Here is a 15,617-nt window from a genome sequence, read left to right as displayed (position 1 = left end):
GTTAGCGGAGTCTGTAAACTGAAGTGTATGTAACCTGAAGCGTATGTAACCTGAGGTACCACTGTATTGCTGGTTTTTCAAGGGATGAAAAGGACCTTTGTTAAAATAGATTTCCCCCAATCACACTCACCTGCCCTACACGTGACATAGCTCCTGACATCAGATACGGGGCAAGGAACACAGCAGCTTTAAAGGGACAAGCTGGAACATTGGAGGGATATTCCTTCTGCAAGCAGGGCGGGCATTTGACTCCCTTTAAATTTGACATCAAATGCAAGCCCTAACTGGATCAGCAGCACTCTGGAAATCCTGATCGACGCTTGATACGAATAGGGGTTGCGTTCAACTCCATTTGGCTTGTAGGGCAAACTGGGGCTTCTGCTGGGCTCAGTTAGACCCACCCCACAAGACCCAGATGTTCCCCATCACTAATTAAGATTTCAGTGCAATGCGCATATAAGTGCTTTGTAAGGTCTTGGTTGACCACAAACTTGACATGAGCCAACAGTGTGACGTGGCAGCTAAAAAAGCCAATGCTATTCTGTGCTGCATCAATAGGAGTATAGCATCTAGATCAAGGGAAGTAATAGTGCCACTGTATTCTGCTCTGGTCAGACCTCACCTGGAGTACTGTGTCCAGTTCTGGGCACCACAGTTCAAGAAGGACACTGAGAAACTGGAACGTGTCCAGAGGAGGGCAACCAAAATGGTCAAAGGCCTGGAAACGATGCCTTATGAGGAACGGCTAAGGGAGCTGGGCATGTTTAGCCTGGAGAAGAGGAGGTTAAGGGGTGATATGATAGCCATGTTCAAATATATAAAAGGATGTCGCATAGAGGAGGGAGAAAGGTTGTTTTCTGCTGCTCCAGAGAAGCGGACACGGAGCAATGGATCCAAACTACAAGAAAGAAGATTCCACCTAAACATTAGGAAGAAATTCCTGACAGTAAGAGCTGTTCGACAGTGGAAATTGCTGCCAAGGAGTGTCGTGGAGTCTCCTTCTTTGGAGGTCTTTAAGCAGAGGCTTGACAACCATATGTCAGGAGTGCTCTGATGGTGTTTCCTGCTTGGCAGGGGGTTGGACTCGATGGCCCTTGTGGTCTCTTCCAACTCTATGATTCTATGATTCTAATCTGGTTGAGTGTATCGTCCTGCCAAAAGCTGACATTTCCACGTTGTCATCAGAATCATAGAATTTGTAGAGCTGGAAGAAACCCTGAGGATCATCTAGTCCACCCCCTGCAATGCATCTGTCCCATATTGGGGGGTTGAACTTGCATAAATGCTAGTATCTGCCTGCCTATAAAAAGGCCTGTCCTGTTAGTTTTGATTTGTACATCCCTTCTATTTTAAAAGAGAGGATATTATATCCATGTCACAGCTGTTCAGTTCAGTGAGTGAAACAGGGTGTGCAGGAGCCAGATAGCCACAAGTCTCCAGCCACAGGCGAGCAACATCGTAAAAGAACGTCCTGCCGTGTCATCTGATAGGCACTCGTAGCATGCAGGACACAGGCCCGTGTCAGGACGGGTCGCCCTTTGGCACATGTCCCTGTCTCAGATTCTCCAGCTTGTTTGATTTGGGAACACAGTATTACACCCCACCCCAACCTCTAAGTGGTGCGAGATTCCAAGGCACCAGGGTCTTGTGTTTCCTTTTGGACAATGAGGCTCAGCGGAGACTGTGGCATCTTTGCAATATACGGTTTATTTACACATATATACATCCTGAGTCTAGGTGGGAGCGGGTGGCGCTGCAGTCTAAACCACTGAGCGTCTTGGGCTTGCTGATCAGAAGGTTAGCGGTTCGAATCCCCACAGCAGAGTAAGCTCCCGTTGCTCTGTCCCAGCTCCTGCCAACCTAGCAGTTCGAAAGCACACCAGTGCAAGTAGATAAATAGGTACCACTGCAGCGGGAAGGCAAACGGCATTTCCGTGCACTCTGGCACTTGTCACAGTGTCCTGTTGTGCCTGAAGCGGTTTAGTCATGCTGGCCCCGTGACCCAGAAAGCTGTCTGTGGGCAAACGCTGGCTCTCTCGGCCTGAAAGCGAGATGAGCACTGCAACCCCATAGTCGCCTTTGACTGGACTTAACTGTCCAGGTGTCCTTTACCTTTTACCTTTTAGGTGGAGGAGAACCCCAGCAGTACACCTCAAGCAGAGGGTCTCTTATTTCTTCCATAGGTGCAGTGGGCTTGGGTCTAAAGATAAGAGAAATCCGCTATAGGTTACACTAGGATAATTTACCCCAGTGTAAATTACACTGGCTTCCTGTAGTTGGCATGGTTCTGTTAGTCTCCGTCCAAAGATTAAATATAGGAACGCCACGGTCCGGTTACGCAGCTAGTACGAGACGCGATAAGGATAGAATTTGTTTTCAGGAGATCTTTTCAACTTGGGATTGTTTAATTCCCATCTTCCAGCAGTTGTGACAGGTGGTGGCTGATTCCAGTCAAGTTGTGTGGAAGCTGAGGAACAGGCTCTGTCCTGGTGAAACAAGTATTTTGAGGATTAACTTCCAGACCACTATTCCCCTCACAGAGCTGCAATTCCCAGAGTTCTCCGTGAAGAGGGATTGATTGTTAAACTAGCCAGGGAATTGTAGCTCTGGGAGGAGAAAATGAGTCTCCTCTAAGCACCCTTAAAAAACTACGTTTTCTGGGGTTCTTTGGGGAAAGCCATGGCTGTTTTAAAGTGGTGACATATCTTTTTATATACCTTTTGCTCAACGTACTTCCTCAATATGCTTGTTCAGTCCCCGAGTCTAATGCCACCTTACTAGTGCTGTTTTGTATTTGATTTTCAGCACAGAGTGTCCATAACCTTGTCTGTCTTCTTCTTCCCTTCCTGACAGACATCCAGAATTGTAGCCCAAATGTGAACACTTTGAGAGAACTCCTGAGGCAGCTACCTGAGCCCCACTATTCCCTGCTTAAGTTCCTCTGCCGATTCCTGAGGAGAGTTGCCGATCATCACTCAGAGAACAAGATGACTGTTTCCAACCTCGCCACAGTATTCGGACCAAACTGTTTCCAGTAAGTTCCTTGCCTGAAAGAACCTCCTGGTTTGGAGCAAAAATTAAGCCACGGCGCGGAATTAGACATTGGAGACATTTCTAACACCTCCATTTCCTTGTCCTTGTACCTGACGTACCTGACTCAGATTTGCTGTGTTGGGTAAGCAGTTAAGTCTACCTGGAAATAACTGCAATGGCAGATCATCACAGTGTGATAAGCAGCCAACGTAGGCTAGGATGACCCAGGCAGGTGTTTTTTTCATTGACTAATAAACTGGTGGTTGACTAACTGGTTCATATGTTACATTGGTCCTCCTGCTGTGGTTTGGCACACAGTGACCTATTGAGCTGGTGGTGTGTGCATTTCAAAATGCAGGTGATATTGATAAGTTGTTTTTGTATTTTGAACCATATTCAAATTACAGTATTTGCTTTTAAGATGAGCACCTCAACAATAAGGATACTGTAAACACACCCTTCCCCAACCTAGTCCTCTCCAGATGTTCTGGACTGCATCTTCCATCAGCCCCAGCCAACACAGTCAGAGATGATGGCAGTGATGTCCACCAGATGTTTTGGACTACCAGGTTGGCGAGGGAGCTACTGTTATCTTTCGAACTCTGCTGATTTCCCACCTCCCTTGCCTGTCACCCAAATACGTGCTGTTTTTGTGATGTTAAAACTTGTTATGTAAGACAAGGATGCCCTCCCACAATCCTTTGAGGATGTTTTTGCTGTTGATCTTTGTAAGCCGATGTTTGTGCCTTTTTTCCTGCCTCTTGTGACTGGCTTGTTTATGATGCTGTGGAATCTCAAGAGCGCTGATCAGTGGGCAGCAATGAAAGGATCTCTGATGGACTTTATTTGTGCAATATGCAAAGAGTTCTGTAGGCAGCCTCTTGTTTTGATATTTGTAGGCACCAGCTATGTATTTCTAACATGATGAAAAAGGAGAATGGAGGCAGAGAAACCAGAGGCAAGGAGGGTGTTGGCAGTACCTTGGTTCTCAAATGCCTTGGTACTCAAACAACTTGGAACCCAAACACTGCAAACCCGGAAGTAAGTGTTCTGGTTTGCGAACTTTTTTCAGAAGCCGAACGTGCTCAGTTTTGAGTTTTACGCTTCTGTTTTGAGTGCCACGCTTCCGTTTTGAGTGTTACGCAGAGGTCTGTCTGTTTTTGCTATTTATTTTGTGTTTTTGTTTTTGCGGCTCTTTTTGTTTTTGTTTTGACTGTGTGGAACCACATTATTTATCGCTTTCATTTTATGGGTCAATGGTCTCAATAGATAGTAAAATTCATGTCAAATTGCAGTTTTAGGGGTTGTTTTTAAAAGTCTGGAACAGATTAATTCATTTTGCATTGCTTTCTATGAGAAAGCATGCCTTGATTTTGGAACGCTTTGGTTTAGGAACGTACTTCCAGAATGGATTAAGTTTGAGAACCAAGATACCACTGTATTTTAGCAGTTGCATTTGGGTGAGATGGAGAAGAAACTTGATCGAGTTTACATTTTCAGTATGATGTTGTTGTTGTTTAGCCGCTTCATTTTGCTCAAGGCAACTCAAAGCGACTGACAACCAAAAAATCTAGCCAACTTTCATTGCATAAAGTAGCACAGAATAGCGGGTCGGGGTTTCAATCCCATATATATTTAATCTGGGGTGAATCCAATTGAACTTATCAGGCTCGCATCTGAGTAAGCGTGCATAGAAATATGCTGCCAGGCAACATTCCTATAAACATGCACAGGGTTTGGCTGTTACACTTACCCCCGAGTAAGCATTATATCAGTGGGACTTACAGCTGAGTTAAACAGAGATAGGCATGTACTACTAATGTTCACACCTTTTGCAGACAAGAGTTGCGAAGAATCTCTTCCTCACTCAGAGAATGAAGCTGTGGAATTGACCTCAAGCAAGCATGAATGCGTGTACATACTTATATACCCCTTGTCTGCACTGTCGGCAGGATCCTCACCCCTGTTGTCCATTTCTGTTAAGGAGCAGCTTGCTATTTGATTTACAAGTGTGTGTGTGTGTGTGTGTGTGTGTGTGTGTGTGTTTTGGTAGCTCTTTGAAAAAGCAATTGCAACACCAGAACTTCAGGCATTTTCCATGGTGTGGAATAATCCCAGATGAAAGACCTGCTTATGCCTCACCCTTCTGACGAACCTTAGGGAAAGGTTGTTCCATTGCTGCCAGCAGCAGACGTTTTGCAACTTCAGTTAATCACATAGCATTTAGTAATTCCCAAAGACAGGATATTGGAAGATCTGATCAGTCCCGGCACCCTTGTGTTTTCTGACTTAGTCATATTTCCACCTGTTTTCAACAGCTCACATCCGGACAACTGTTACCAGGGGAAATGTGTGTTTCTATACCTGTTTGTATGCACTTTGCCCTCACAGCCTGCCGCCCACTGCTTGCTCTTGACAATCCTATTTTTTCACAAGTCTAATTTCAAGTCCGCCAGCGCAAGATAAATGGCTGGTGAACTGCAGGCTTGTTTTGATTACCTTCTCCTACCACTTAACCCTGCATAACGATTTTAGTTACACTTCCTTTTTTTTTTTTTTTTTTAAAGATACGGCTCTAGAGAATGTTTAACTACAAAGTGCTACCTTGACCTTATAATAGTGCCCAGTTTGGTACATGATGTTTTCTTCATCTCCTGTTAATAGCCTTCGGTGCTTCTACTGAGGGAGAGGCAGTTGCATCATTAAAAAGTGAATTAATTAATTGGATTGGTTTAGTCTTGGGAAATGTTTATAACATTTCTCACGACCTCACACTCTTCAGTAAGTGCTAGTGTCCAGCTAAAAACCCAAACTAAGCTTGGGCAAATGGCTTTTATTGCTTCCCTGGTGAGATGCAACAAGACTTTAGTGGCATGAGACTCCGTGCTCCTAAAAGCAGATGTTAACTGGGCCTGATTCACTTGTCGTTCTGGTGTTTTCACTTCCACGTAATCAAATTCCTCGAAGTCTTTATTTTATTTTTTTAATGCAGTGCTGATCTGCTCTAATCAGATTTGTGTCAGGCTGGGTGATTCAGGGATTGGTAATGTGATATAAAACCCTTTCAGGCATAGGTTGCTCATTCAGCTTTGCACCAGGCTCTTTTCTACACTGGGAAAGAGCCCGTGTGATGCAGAGTGTTGAACTTTGACTAGGAAGAGCTGGATTCGAAACCCGCCCCAGCCACAAACCTGGGCTAGGAGGATAAATGGGAGAAGAAACATTTGTGTCATCCTGAGGTGTTTGCAGGAGAGGTAAAGGTAAAGGGACCCCTGACCATTAGGTCCAGTCGTGGCCAACTCTGGGGTTACGGTGCTCATCTCGCTTTATTGGCCAAGGGAGCCAGTACAGCTTCCGGGTCATGTGGCCAGCATGACTAAGCCGCTTCTGGCGAACCAGAGCAGCACATGGAAACGCCGTTTACCTTCCCGCCGGAGCGGTACCTATTTATCTACTTGCACTTTGACGTGCTTTCGTACTGCTGGGTGGGCAGGAGCAGGGGACCGAGCAACGGGAGCTCACCCCGTCGTGGGGATTCGAACCACCGACCTTCTGATCGGCAAGTACTAGGCTCTGTGGTTTAACCCACAGCGCCACCTGCGTCCCTTGCAGGAGGGTTAGGATAAAATAAAAATGGATGGATTGTGGCATTGATTGAAAAGCCATTGGGAGCCAATGAGAGTTGATCTTGTTATTGGGTCACCTCTTACTTATGACCATGACCTAGTCAGAAGAAGGGGATTGGTTGAAGTAGCGAGTATAAGCAAAGGACCAGCAGAGAGCCAGTTAGGGCCAATTACACCAGCCACACTGAATGCCTCTTTAACATTTTTCTGGAAAACAAGGCACAGTCATTGTAGCACAACCACAGGTTTGTAGATCAAGGAAGAAGACACCTTGTTTTTATTGACATCAGGAATGAGGAACCTGTAGCCTTCTGATGTTAGGCTAGAACTCCCATCATCCCTGACTGTCAGCCCTAATGGCTAGGTCTAATGAGAGTTGGGAGTCTGGCAACATGGAGGACTCCTAATTTTGATGTGTTTGTTGGTTTCTGCTTCCTTCACTGTGCAGCGAAAGTGCTTGTCACGAGACAGGTGTTTACATTCCACAGTCAATTGCTGTTGGAGTTTCTCACAAGAAAGGAGACTGGATGTGACGTACACTGGTTTCCTGTTTTTCACTGTTCTTGGCAGTTCTCTCCGTGCTTTTTGTTCTTCAGTTTTGGCAGCTCCTTTGACAGCTGTCAAAACCTCTATTTCTCCTCTCCAGGCGCTCTCACGGATCGCTCCCGGGGCTTCCGGGGGGGTTGTATTTTAATTCACATTCCACTCTTCTCCTCTAGCCCAGCTTATAATTTTCCATCGCGAAATTAATATCTTTATCAAAAAAAAAAAGGTTGCACTCGATCTTAGTTGTCAGGTCCTTTGCTTTAGCTCCTCTACAACAGGGGGGAGGTTGACTTCCTTTTTATACCTCCCCCGCTCGCTCCGAATTTAAGAAAAAAATTATTCCCCTTTTTAATCCAAGTTCCAATTACTCACGGGTTATTCTTTTAAGTCCAGATTTTCAATGGAAGAAGTCAGCGCTCTCCACCAAATGGCATGCGGCTTCGCTCGGCAGGGGAAGCGGAGGACTCACAGCACCACCCCCCCGTCACCCGTTCCGCAGCCTTTAAAAAGGCTCCTTCGCGTGGTCGGGGGGGTGCAAACGGTGCCCGCCGAGTCACCATGCCCATGGGTTTCAGCGCCCATGGTTTTTGAGGGTCCCCGCGTCGCCGGCGCGGTAGAACCCAGCCCCTGCCGAGCAGACTCCCTCCGGAGCTCGGAGGGAGTCCGCCATTCGGCGATGGAGCCAACCCGGAAGTCAGAAATCAGAGGCTTTCCCAAGGTTCAAGGAATTCTGTGCTTGGTTGGAAAATGTGCATGGCAAGAAGATAAAGATTCTTTTCAGTGATCGCGGGGGGGAATTCACTTCTCAGCAGTTTGAAGCTTTTCTGTCTGAGAAAGGAATTCAACATGATTTGTCTAGTCCTCGCTCGCCATGGCAGAATGGACTTTGCGAGAGGGCAAATCAAACATTGCTTCAAGGGTTAAAAACCTTGCTACATGATGCAAATCTTCCAGAGAGTTATTGGGCCGAAGCTCTCTCGTGTTTTACTTACAGTTATAATCGCAGGTTATCTTCAGCGATTGGTTGTACCCCCTATGAGAAGATGTTTGGCAAAAAGCCATACATCAAACACATGAAAATTTTTGGTTCTGACATGTGGGTTCACTCACCACAAAGCTCCAAGTTAGACAAGCGTGGTTTGCATGGTATCTTTCTAGGTTATCAGAAAGGTTCTTACAGAATAATGATGACTGACTCTAAGACAATTAAGCTCACAAGAAGTGTTGAGTACAATGCCAAGTGGGGGGGAGAATGTGGGAATTTTCCAATGTTATCCTGATGACAGTGATGAGACTGAGGATAGTCAAAAGCAACCGCAACAACCCACACCCACTGATGAAGGTTCTGATTCTGAGTCTGAAACTGAATCGGGTGATTCAGAGGATTTCAAGAGTGCGAAAGCCTCTATGCGACCCTCTGAAAGCTCTGATCAAGAATTGGAAGAACCGTTGTTCACAATAGGTCACTTTTCTCCTAAGAAGGAAGAGGAGAGTGTTGAAGACCTAAGGCTAATTCGCAGGTCACAAAGAGCAACAAAAGGCAGACCTCCAAAGAGATTTGCTGATGAGTTTGCCAAGATAGCAGTAACAGCTGTTAAAAGCTCCAAGAAGGTATTTGAACCTTCAAGTTTCCAAGAAATCCAGGATTTGGATTCAAAGGAAGCTGAGCCATGGTTAAATGCCATGAAGGCTGAGCTTGATTCCTTAGAAAGGAACAAAACATGGGAACTTGTTCCAGTAGTTCCAGGAATGAAACTGCTTGGAAGCAAATGGGTCTTCAAAGCAAAGACTGATCAAAATGGCAAGGTAGTCAGACACAAAGCCAGATTGGTAGCCAGAGGTTTTGCACAGGTACCAGGTGAAGACTATCACGAGACCTACTCACCCACAGTGAGGTATGAGAGCATTAGGCTTATGCTCAAGCTAGCTGCAGAGGAGAATTTACACATTAGTCACCACGATGTGAATACAGCTTTTCTGTACGGATCTCTAGGTGAATCTCTTTATATGCTTCCACCTGATGGCATACAGGTAAAACAGGGATTTGTTTGTGCTCTGAAAAAGTCCCTTTATGGTCTCAAACAAAGTATTGTTTTCTCTAGGTTTTAAGCAAGGGAAAGCTGATCCATGTGTATTTGTCAAAGAAGAGGGGCAAAAGAAGCTGTATTGCTTGTTTTATGTTGATGATCTTTTATTCTTTTGGGATGATGTCACAATGTACAATAACGCCCTAGCTCAACTGAAAGAACACTTTGACATGAAAGATCTTGGTGAGGTAAACAACTACCTATCTCTTGAAATAGAGAGAGATCAAGATGGTAACATTCTAGTACACCAGTCACGGAAAATTGCTGATGTGTTAAGCAAACTAAACCTGATGGATGCTAACCCCGTAGACACACCGATGACAACAGGTTATCAGGTAGATGACACTGAAGAAGCATTTTATTTTATTTTATTTTTTTAATAATTTTTTTTATTAATTTCCAAATTTTTAACAAACACAAAAACAACATAAAAACAAACACAAAAACTCATATTTTCTTTACCTTATTTCCATAAACCTCTTTTCCCGGACTTCCCCATACCTTCCCCTTTTTGCATCCTTTATTTTAAACAATTATTCAGCAACCCTTCTTAGCCAATTAAATATAAATTCATTCTCCTTTTCAATTTCACCCTAAATTAAACACAATTTACCGCTGCAATTCTACGTCTTCCTCTCCCTCAGCATTTTAGCACTCCTCAATTTTATAGCAACTCTTAAGATATATCTTAAACTTCTTCCAATCTTCTTCCACAGTCTCTTTCTCTTGGTCACGGATTCTGCCGGTCATTTCTGCCAGTCCCATAAAGTCGATCACTTTCGCCTGCCATTCCTCCAGCGTGGGTAGCTCTTGTGTCTTCCAATACTTTGCTAGGAGAATCCTTGCTGCCGTAGTAGCGTACAAAAAGAAATTCTTATCCTTCTTCAGCACCAGCTGGCTGACCATACCCAAGAGAAATGCCTCTGGTTTCTTGTGAAATGTGCACTTAAGCACTTTCTTAATCTCATTATAAATCATTTCCCAGAAGGCCTTAATCTTCGGGCAGGTCCACCAAAGGTGGAAGAAGGTACCTTCAGTCTCTTTACATTTCCAACATTTGTTATTGGGCAAATGATAAATCTTCGCAAGCTTGACTGGGGTCATGTACCACCTGTAAATCATTTTCATAATGTTTTCTCGTAGGGCATTACATGCCGTGAATTTAATACCTGTGGTCCATAACTGCTCCCAGTCAGCAAACATAATGTCATGACCTATGTCCTGTGCCCATTTAACCATAGCTGGCTTCACTGTCTCATCTATTGTATTCCACTTCAACAGCAAGTTATACATTCTTGATAAGTTTTTAGTATTGGGTTCTAACAGTTCTGTTTCTAATTTCGATTTCTCCACCTGGAAACCAATTTTCCTGTCTTGTTTGTAGGCCTCCATTATTTGAAAATAATGGAGCCAATCTCGTACCTTGGACTTTGTTTTCTCATAACTTTGTAGTTTAAATTCACCACCTTCTTGTTCTAAAATTTCAGAATATTTCGGCCAATTAGTTCTCATATTGAGTTTCTTTACCTCCTTGGCCTCCATTGGTGAAAGCCACCTGGGAGTTTTATTTTCCAATAAGTCTTTATACCGAGTCCAAACGTTGTATAGTGCTTTCCTAACAATGTGATTTTTAAAACCCTTATACACTTTAACCTTGTCATACCAAATATATGCATGCCAACCGAAGTTATTATCAAATCCCTCCAAGTCTAGAATGTCTGCATTTTCAAGAAGTAGCCAATCTTTTAACCAGCAGAAAGCTGCCGATTCATAGTACAGTCTTAAGTCCGGCAGGGCAAACCCCCCTCTTTCTTTAGAACTGAAGAAGCATTTTCTGACACTACACTGTACAGAAGTGTGCTAGGCAAGCTAAACTTCATTGCCAGATGTTCAAGACCTGACATTGCTGTTAGCTGTAATTTGCTAAGCAGACAAGTCAACAATCCTACTGTTAAGGATTGGAAAGCTCTGAAACGCATAGCGAGCTATTTGAAAGGCACTATGCATTACAGACTGAGATTTAACAATCAGAAGTCTGGTGGTCTTGAGATATTTGCAGATGCAAGTTTGGGAAGTGACACTACAGACAGGAAAAGTACGTCTGGAGTTTGCTACATGTACAATCAGGGTCTATTTGATTGGTCATGCAAGAAGCAAACAATAGTTAACTTAAGTACTTGTGAAGCTGAACTGAATGCACTGTCTTATTCACTTAAGGATTGTGAATGGTTGTTACAATTGTGCAAAGACATGAAAATTCCTGTCAAATGTCCAATCCAGGTTTACCAGGACAACAAAGCATGTTTGGCTTTGCTGAATTCTGAAGGTTGTAAGCAAAGCACGAAGCACTTGCAATTGAAGGTGCAACATGCTAGGGAACGTATTCAGAAGGGACTCGTAACGGTGTCCTATATGCCAGGTAATGAAATTCCTGCTGATGTATTGTCCAAGATTGTATCATGGGATCAACACTGTACCTATGTGCAGAAGTTGGGTTTGTACTGATATTGTATGAACACGCTGCCCAGTGCTATTCACAGAAAGGGGGAGGATGTTGGTTTCTGCTTCCTTCACTGTGCAGCGAAAGTGCTTGTCACGAGACAGGTGTTTACATTCCACAGTCAATTGCTGTTGGAGTTTCTCACGGGAAAGGAGACTGGATGTGACGTACACTGGTTTCCTGTTTTTCACTGTTCTTGGCAGTTCTCTCCGTGCTTTAGAGGAGAGAGGATGCCTCTCTGCTCCTTGCAGAAGCAAGATGTTTTTCTGTAACCTACCAGCTTTGAAGTGTAAATAAAGTAATATAGAGTATGTGGCACGTACTCCTCATCATTCCGCTGTGCACGGGACTCTGCAAATTCAACAGTGTTCAAATATCTGTTTAACATAAGGTTAAAAATGCAGTGTTCTTTGTGCCAGTGTGACGCTTTTTCTGTCCTTGAGCCCAGCTCTCAGGTTTGCAAATATCTGTTGCCCTGACCATTTCCTGAAATGATGTCCCTTTTCGGTCATGCTCCTGGCCTAGGTCACCTCAACACAAATAGAACAATGGCCAATCCGACATTTCATGTCCATTTTAAATGCAGAATGCAGATACTGTTGTCCCAGCTGTGGAATAGCTTGACTGTTATCAGGAGTTCACAAAACAACAATTTATCCCTGACATTTGAAAGCCACAAAGAGGTTCGCTTCTTCCTTCCTCCACCTGCTCTCCCACATCTGAAATATAACCAAGAACAAGAGGCTGTTCTTTCAGAGCCTTTCATTTCTTGGGAAATTATGTGAACCGCTGAGCTAAGAATAAACTTCACAAGGGCATCATCGGTAACATTTATCATCAGTAATATTTATGCTGCCTTTTTTTTTAGCAGAGTCCCCTCTGGTGAAGCTGAGGACCTTAGAGACTATTTGTTGCTAACTAGGCACAGCAGCATTTTCTGCCTGCACACTTTTGCAAAGTGGTGGCTTACCCAACCGTACGCCTTGCCTAGAGTGTGAAAGAGTTTCATTAGTTTGCTGGCCATTGACAAGAGTTCACACGTAGTAGGGGGAAAACTACCTGCCCCAGTGGTTGATAATGTAAAAGATGGAGAACAACTCTCAGTGCAAAACTGAAACCTGTTTACTCAGCAGTAACACCCCACCTCACTCCCACTCCTGGATATTTTCAAACGGGCATTGAAAATTGTACAGCAGGTGTAGAGAACTCTCTGGGTTCCCAGAATCTGTTGGACTTCAACTCCCACCAGGCCCCGCCAGCGTGTTGATGGGATTTGTAGTCTGTTAATATTTGAAGGGCCACAGATTCCCTTGGGCCTTGGCTTCTAGTTGTGATGGAGAATCTGAGAATGCGACGTGGTCTTGGAAGAATATATTATGCTGTAATTTTTTATGCTGGATGACTAGTTTTAATCATACGCGGTTGCTTTACTGAGAAGTTTTCCCCCCAGTCACCTATTGTATTTTATTAATGCTATTTTGTGTGAAAGGCCTTGGGGAAGAATTTTATTTCTGGAAGGTGGTACAGACATTTATTAAATAATAAATTTCAGTGGGACCTACGTGAGAGTAAATATTTTTAATCTTATCCAGCTAGCGAACTCTTCCCCTTTTCTTTCACTCACAAAGTGAAAGAACTGTAGCAAGTGTACCTATTTTCATCAGAAGTGATGTCAGAACACAAGAGGCGCCCTGCTGGATCAGACCAGAGGGGTATCTGGTCCACCATTTTGTTTTCTTGGTGCCCCATCAGATGCCTGCAGGAAACTTGTAAGCAGTAGCCATCTCCCATTTGTTAGAAGGAGATGCTTCAGTGAGTGAAAATAGTACAATGGAAAGTGCCTCCCCACACACTCCATTCAGCATTGGAGACACTGCTCCAAGTTCTTCCACCCTGTGAGGTCTGGCACATGTCTACTAGAAGAAGGGCCTTTTCAGTTGTGGTGCCAGCATTGTGAAATAGTTGTCATTGCTTAGGGAAACCCACCAGACACAGATACTTCAGGATGGGAGGAAAAACCTTGCTTTCTTTTATTTTTTAGAGAAGTGCTTAAAGCTGAGCCAATGTTGTTTCTATGGTTAGATTTTGATTCTCTTGTTCATTAGTTTCCTGGATTTCTTTAATTTGTTTTGCCTCTTCCTCCCACTTTTTTGTTTTTATTGATCTTGCTTGTCTTTACCGATGATAAGGTACTGATGGACAAGTTACAGATAGGTAGCCGTGTTGGTCTGCCATAGTCAAAACAAAATAAAAAAATTCCTTCCAGTAGCACCTTAAAGACCAACTAAGTTAGTTCTTGGTATGAGCTTTCGTGTGCATGCACACTTCTTCAGATACACATGTATATAGCCAGGCACTACGTTACAGCCGCATCTGCTCCAATTCTACAGACAGAGACTCTCACCTAAGAGATCTACAGCAAACCTTTTTAGAACTAAAATACCCAGCAGATGAAGTTAGACAACAGATCAACAGAGCCAGACTGATACCCAGAGAGAACTTGCTGGAAGACAGACCCAAAAAAGAAAATAACAGAACACCTCTAGTCACCACATACAGCTCCCAAGTTAAAACAGTACAACGCATCATCAGAGATCTACAACCTCTCCTGGACAACGACAGTTCTCTTTCTCAAGCTCTGGGAGGAAGACCTTTCATTGGCTACAGACAGCCACCCAATCTTAAACAACTCCTAACCCACAATAATACTACAACCAGACTTAACACGGACACTGGCACCAGAGCCTGCAATAAACCCAGATGCCAACTTTGCTGCCACATACACCCGGACAACACCATTACTGGCCCCAACAACATCACACATACCATCTTGGGACTATTTAATTGCTCATCGTCTAACATTGTGTATGCCATCAAATGCCAACAGTGTCCTTCAGCTCTCTATATTGGACAAACAGGCCAAACCTTACGCCAAAGAATGATGGACAAGGTATAACAGGATATAAAATTTGGAAATAAATAAGACTGCCAAATATTTAAAAGTCAGTGAGACCCCCTGCCTTCTCCCTGTTTTTGAATCAAAGGGCCATGTAGGGCAGCTGCATTTTTCTACTTGAGCACCTACCAGAAGCAACTGCTCCTTATCTCAATGAGGTGCAAATTACCACTGAAATAGAGCTAATTAGGGAAATTGTTGTTATGACCAAGGAAATCCTCAGACTGTCAATTAAGTCTGTTGGAGATTAGGTTTCAGGTTAGTTCTGTTCACTAATAAGCTGACAGGGATAAAGTATGCAGATAGCAAGAAACCTCTAAGTCATTGGAAGAGGATTGCTAGACAGAATCTGGTTGGAAAATGTAATTGAACAGATGGTCTGGGAATCAAAGGACCATGGAACCAATTCCATGCCCCCCGCCCAGTGGGTTTGGACATTTTTTCAAGTGATGTCTGCAAACAAAGGAAGTTTGTAAAATCAGTTTTCAGCATGGCATCAGACAAGAGAGAAGGGAGTCAGGCTGGGCTAGTACCATTCTCCCATCCCCCATACACCTAAATTATCTGATTAGTCTCTGACTCACTCCTGTTACTTCCTGAGATAGAACTCAAGGAAATTCAATTTAATGCTGTAATCCTGTACACATTTACCTAGGAGTAACCCCAATTAAATTCTGTAGTACTTACTTATGAGAATACATGTGTAGTATGGTGCTCTGAATCTTTTCAACCCAATTCAGACATTGCACCAACCATAGTTGAGAATCCAGACCATGGCTGGAGCATCCAAACACGCAGGCAAACTATGGCTTAGTGCTGCTGATCTGTTTTCTTCTTCTGTCTTGCTCAGCAGTCTAGGTGACCAGCAG

General features: G+C 43.8%; 1 protein-coding gene across 2 annotated transcripts in view; it reads left to right on the top strand.

Moving 5' to 3' along the window:
* FAM13A (family with sequence similarity 13 member A) overlaps positions 1 to 15,617 on the top strand; it is a 137,902-nt gene that overhangs the window by 10,212 nt on the left and 112,073 nt on the right. For both annotated transcript variants that reach the window (XM_079990757.1, XM_079990756.1), the window contains one exon: positions 2,854 to 3,034. In XM_079990757.1, coding sequence (XP_079846883.1) covers positions 2,854 to 3,034 — 181 coding nt within the window. The remainder of the gene's footprint in view (positions 1 to 2,853; positions 3,035 to 15,617) is intronic.

Source organism: Podarcis cretensis (assembly GCF_951804945.1).
Source record: "Podarcis cretensis genome assembly, chromosome: 9".
NCBI lineage: Eukaryota > Metazoa > Chordata > Lepidosauria > Squamata > Lacertidae > Podarcis > Podarcis cretensis.
Note: the sequence above shows the minus strand (reverse complement) of the source record. Positions and strands in the feature narration are given on the sequence as shown.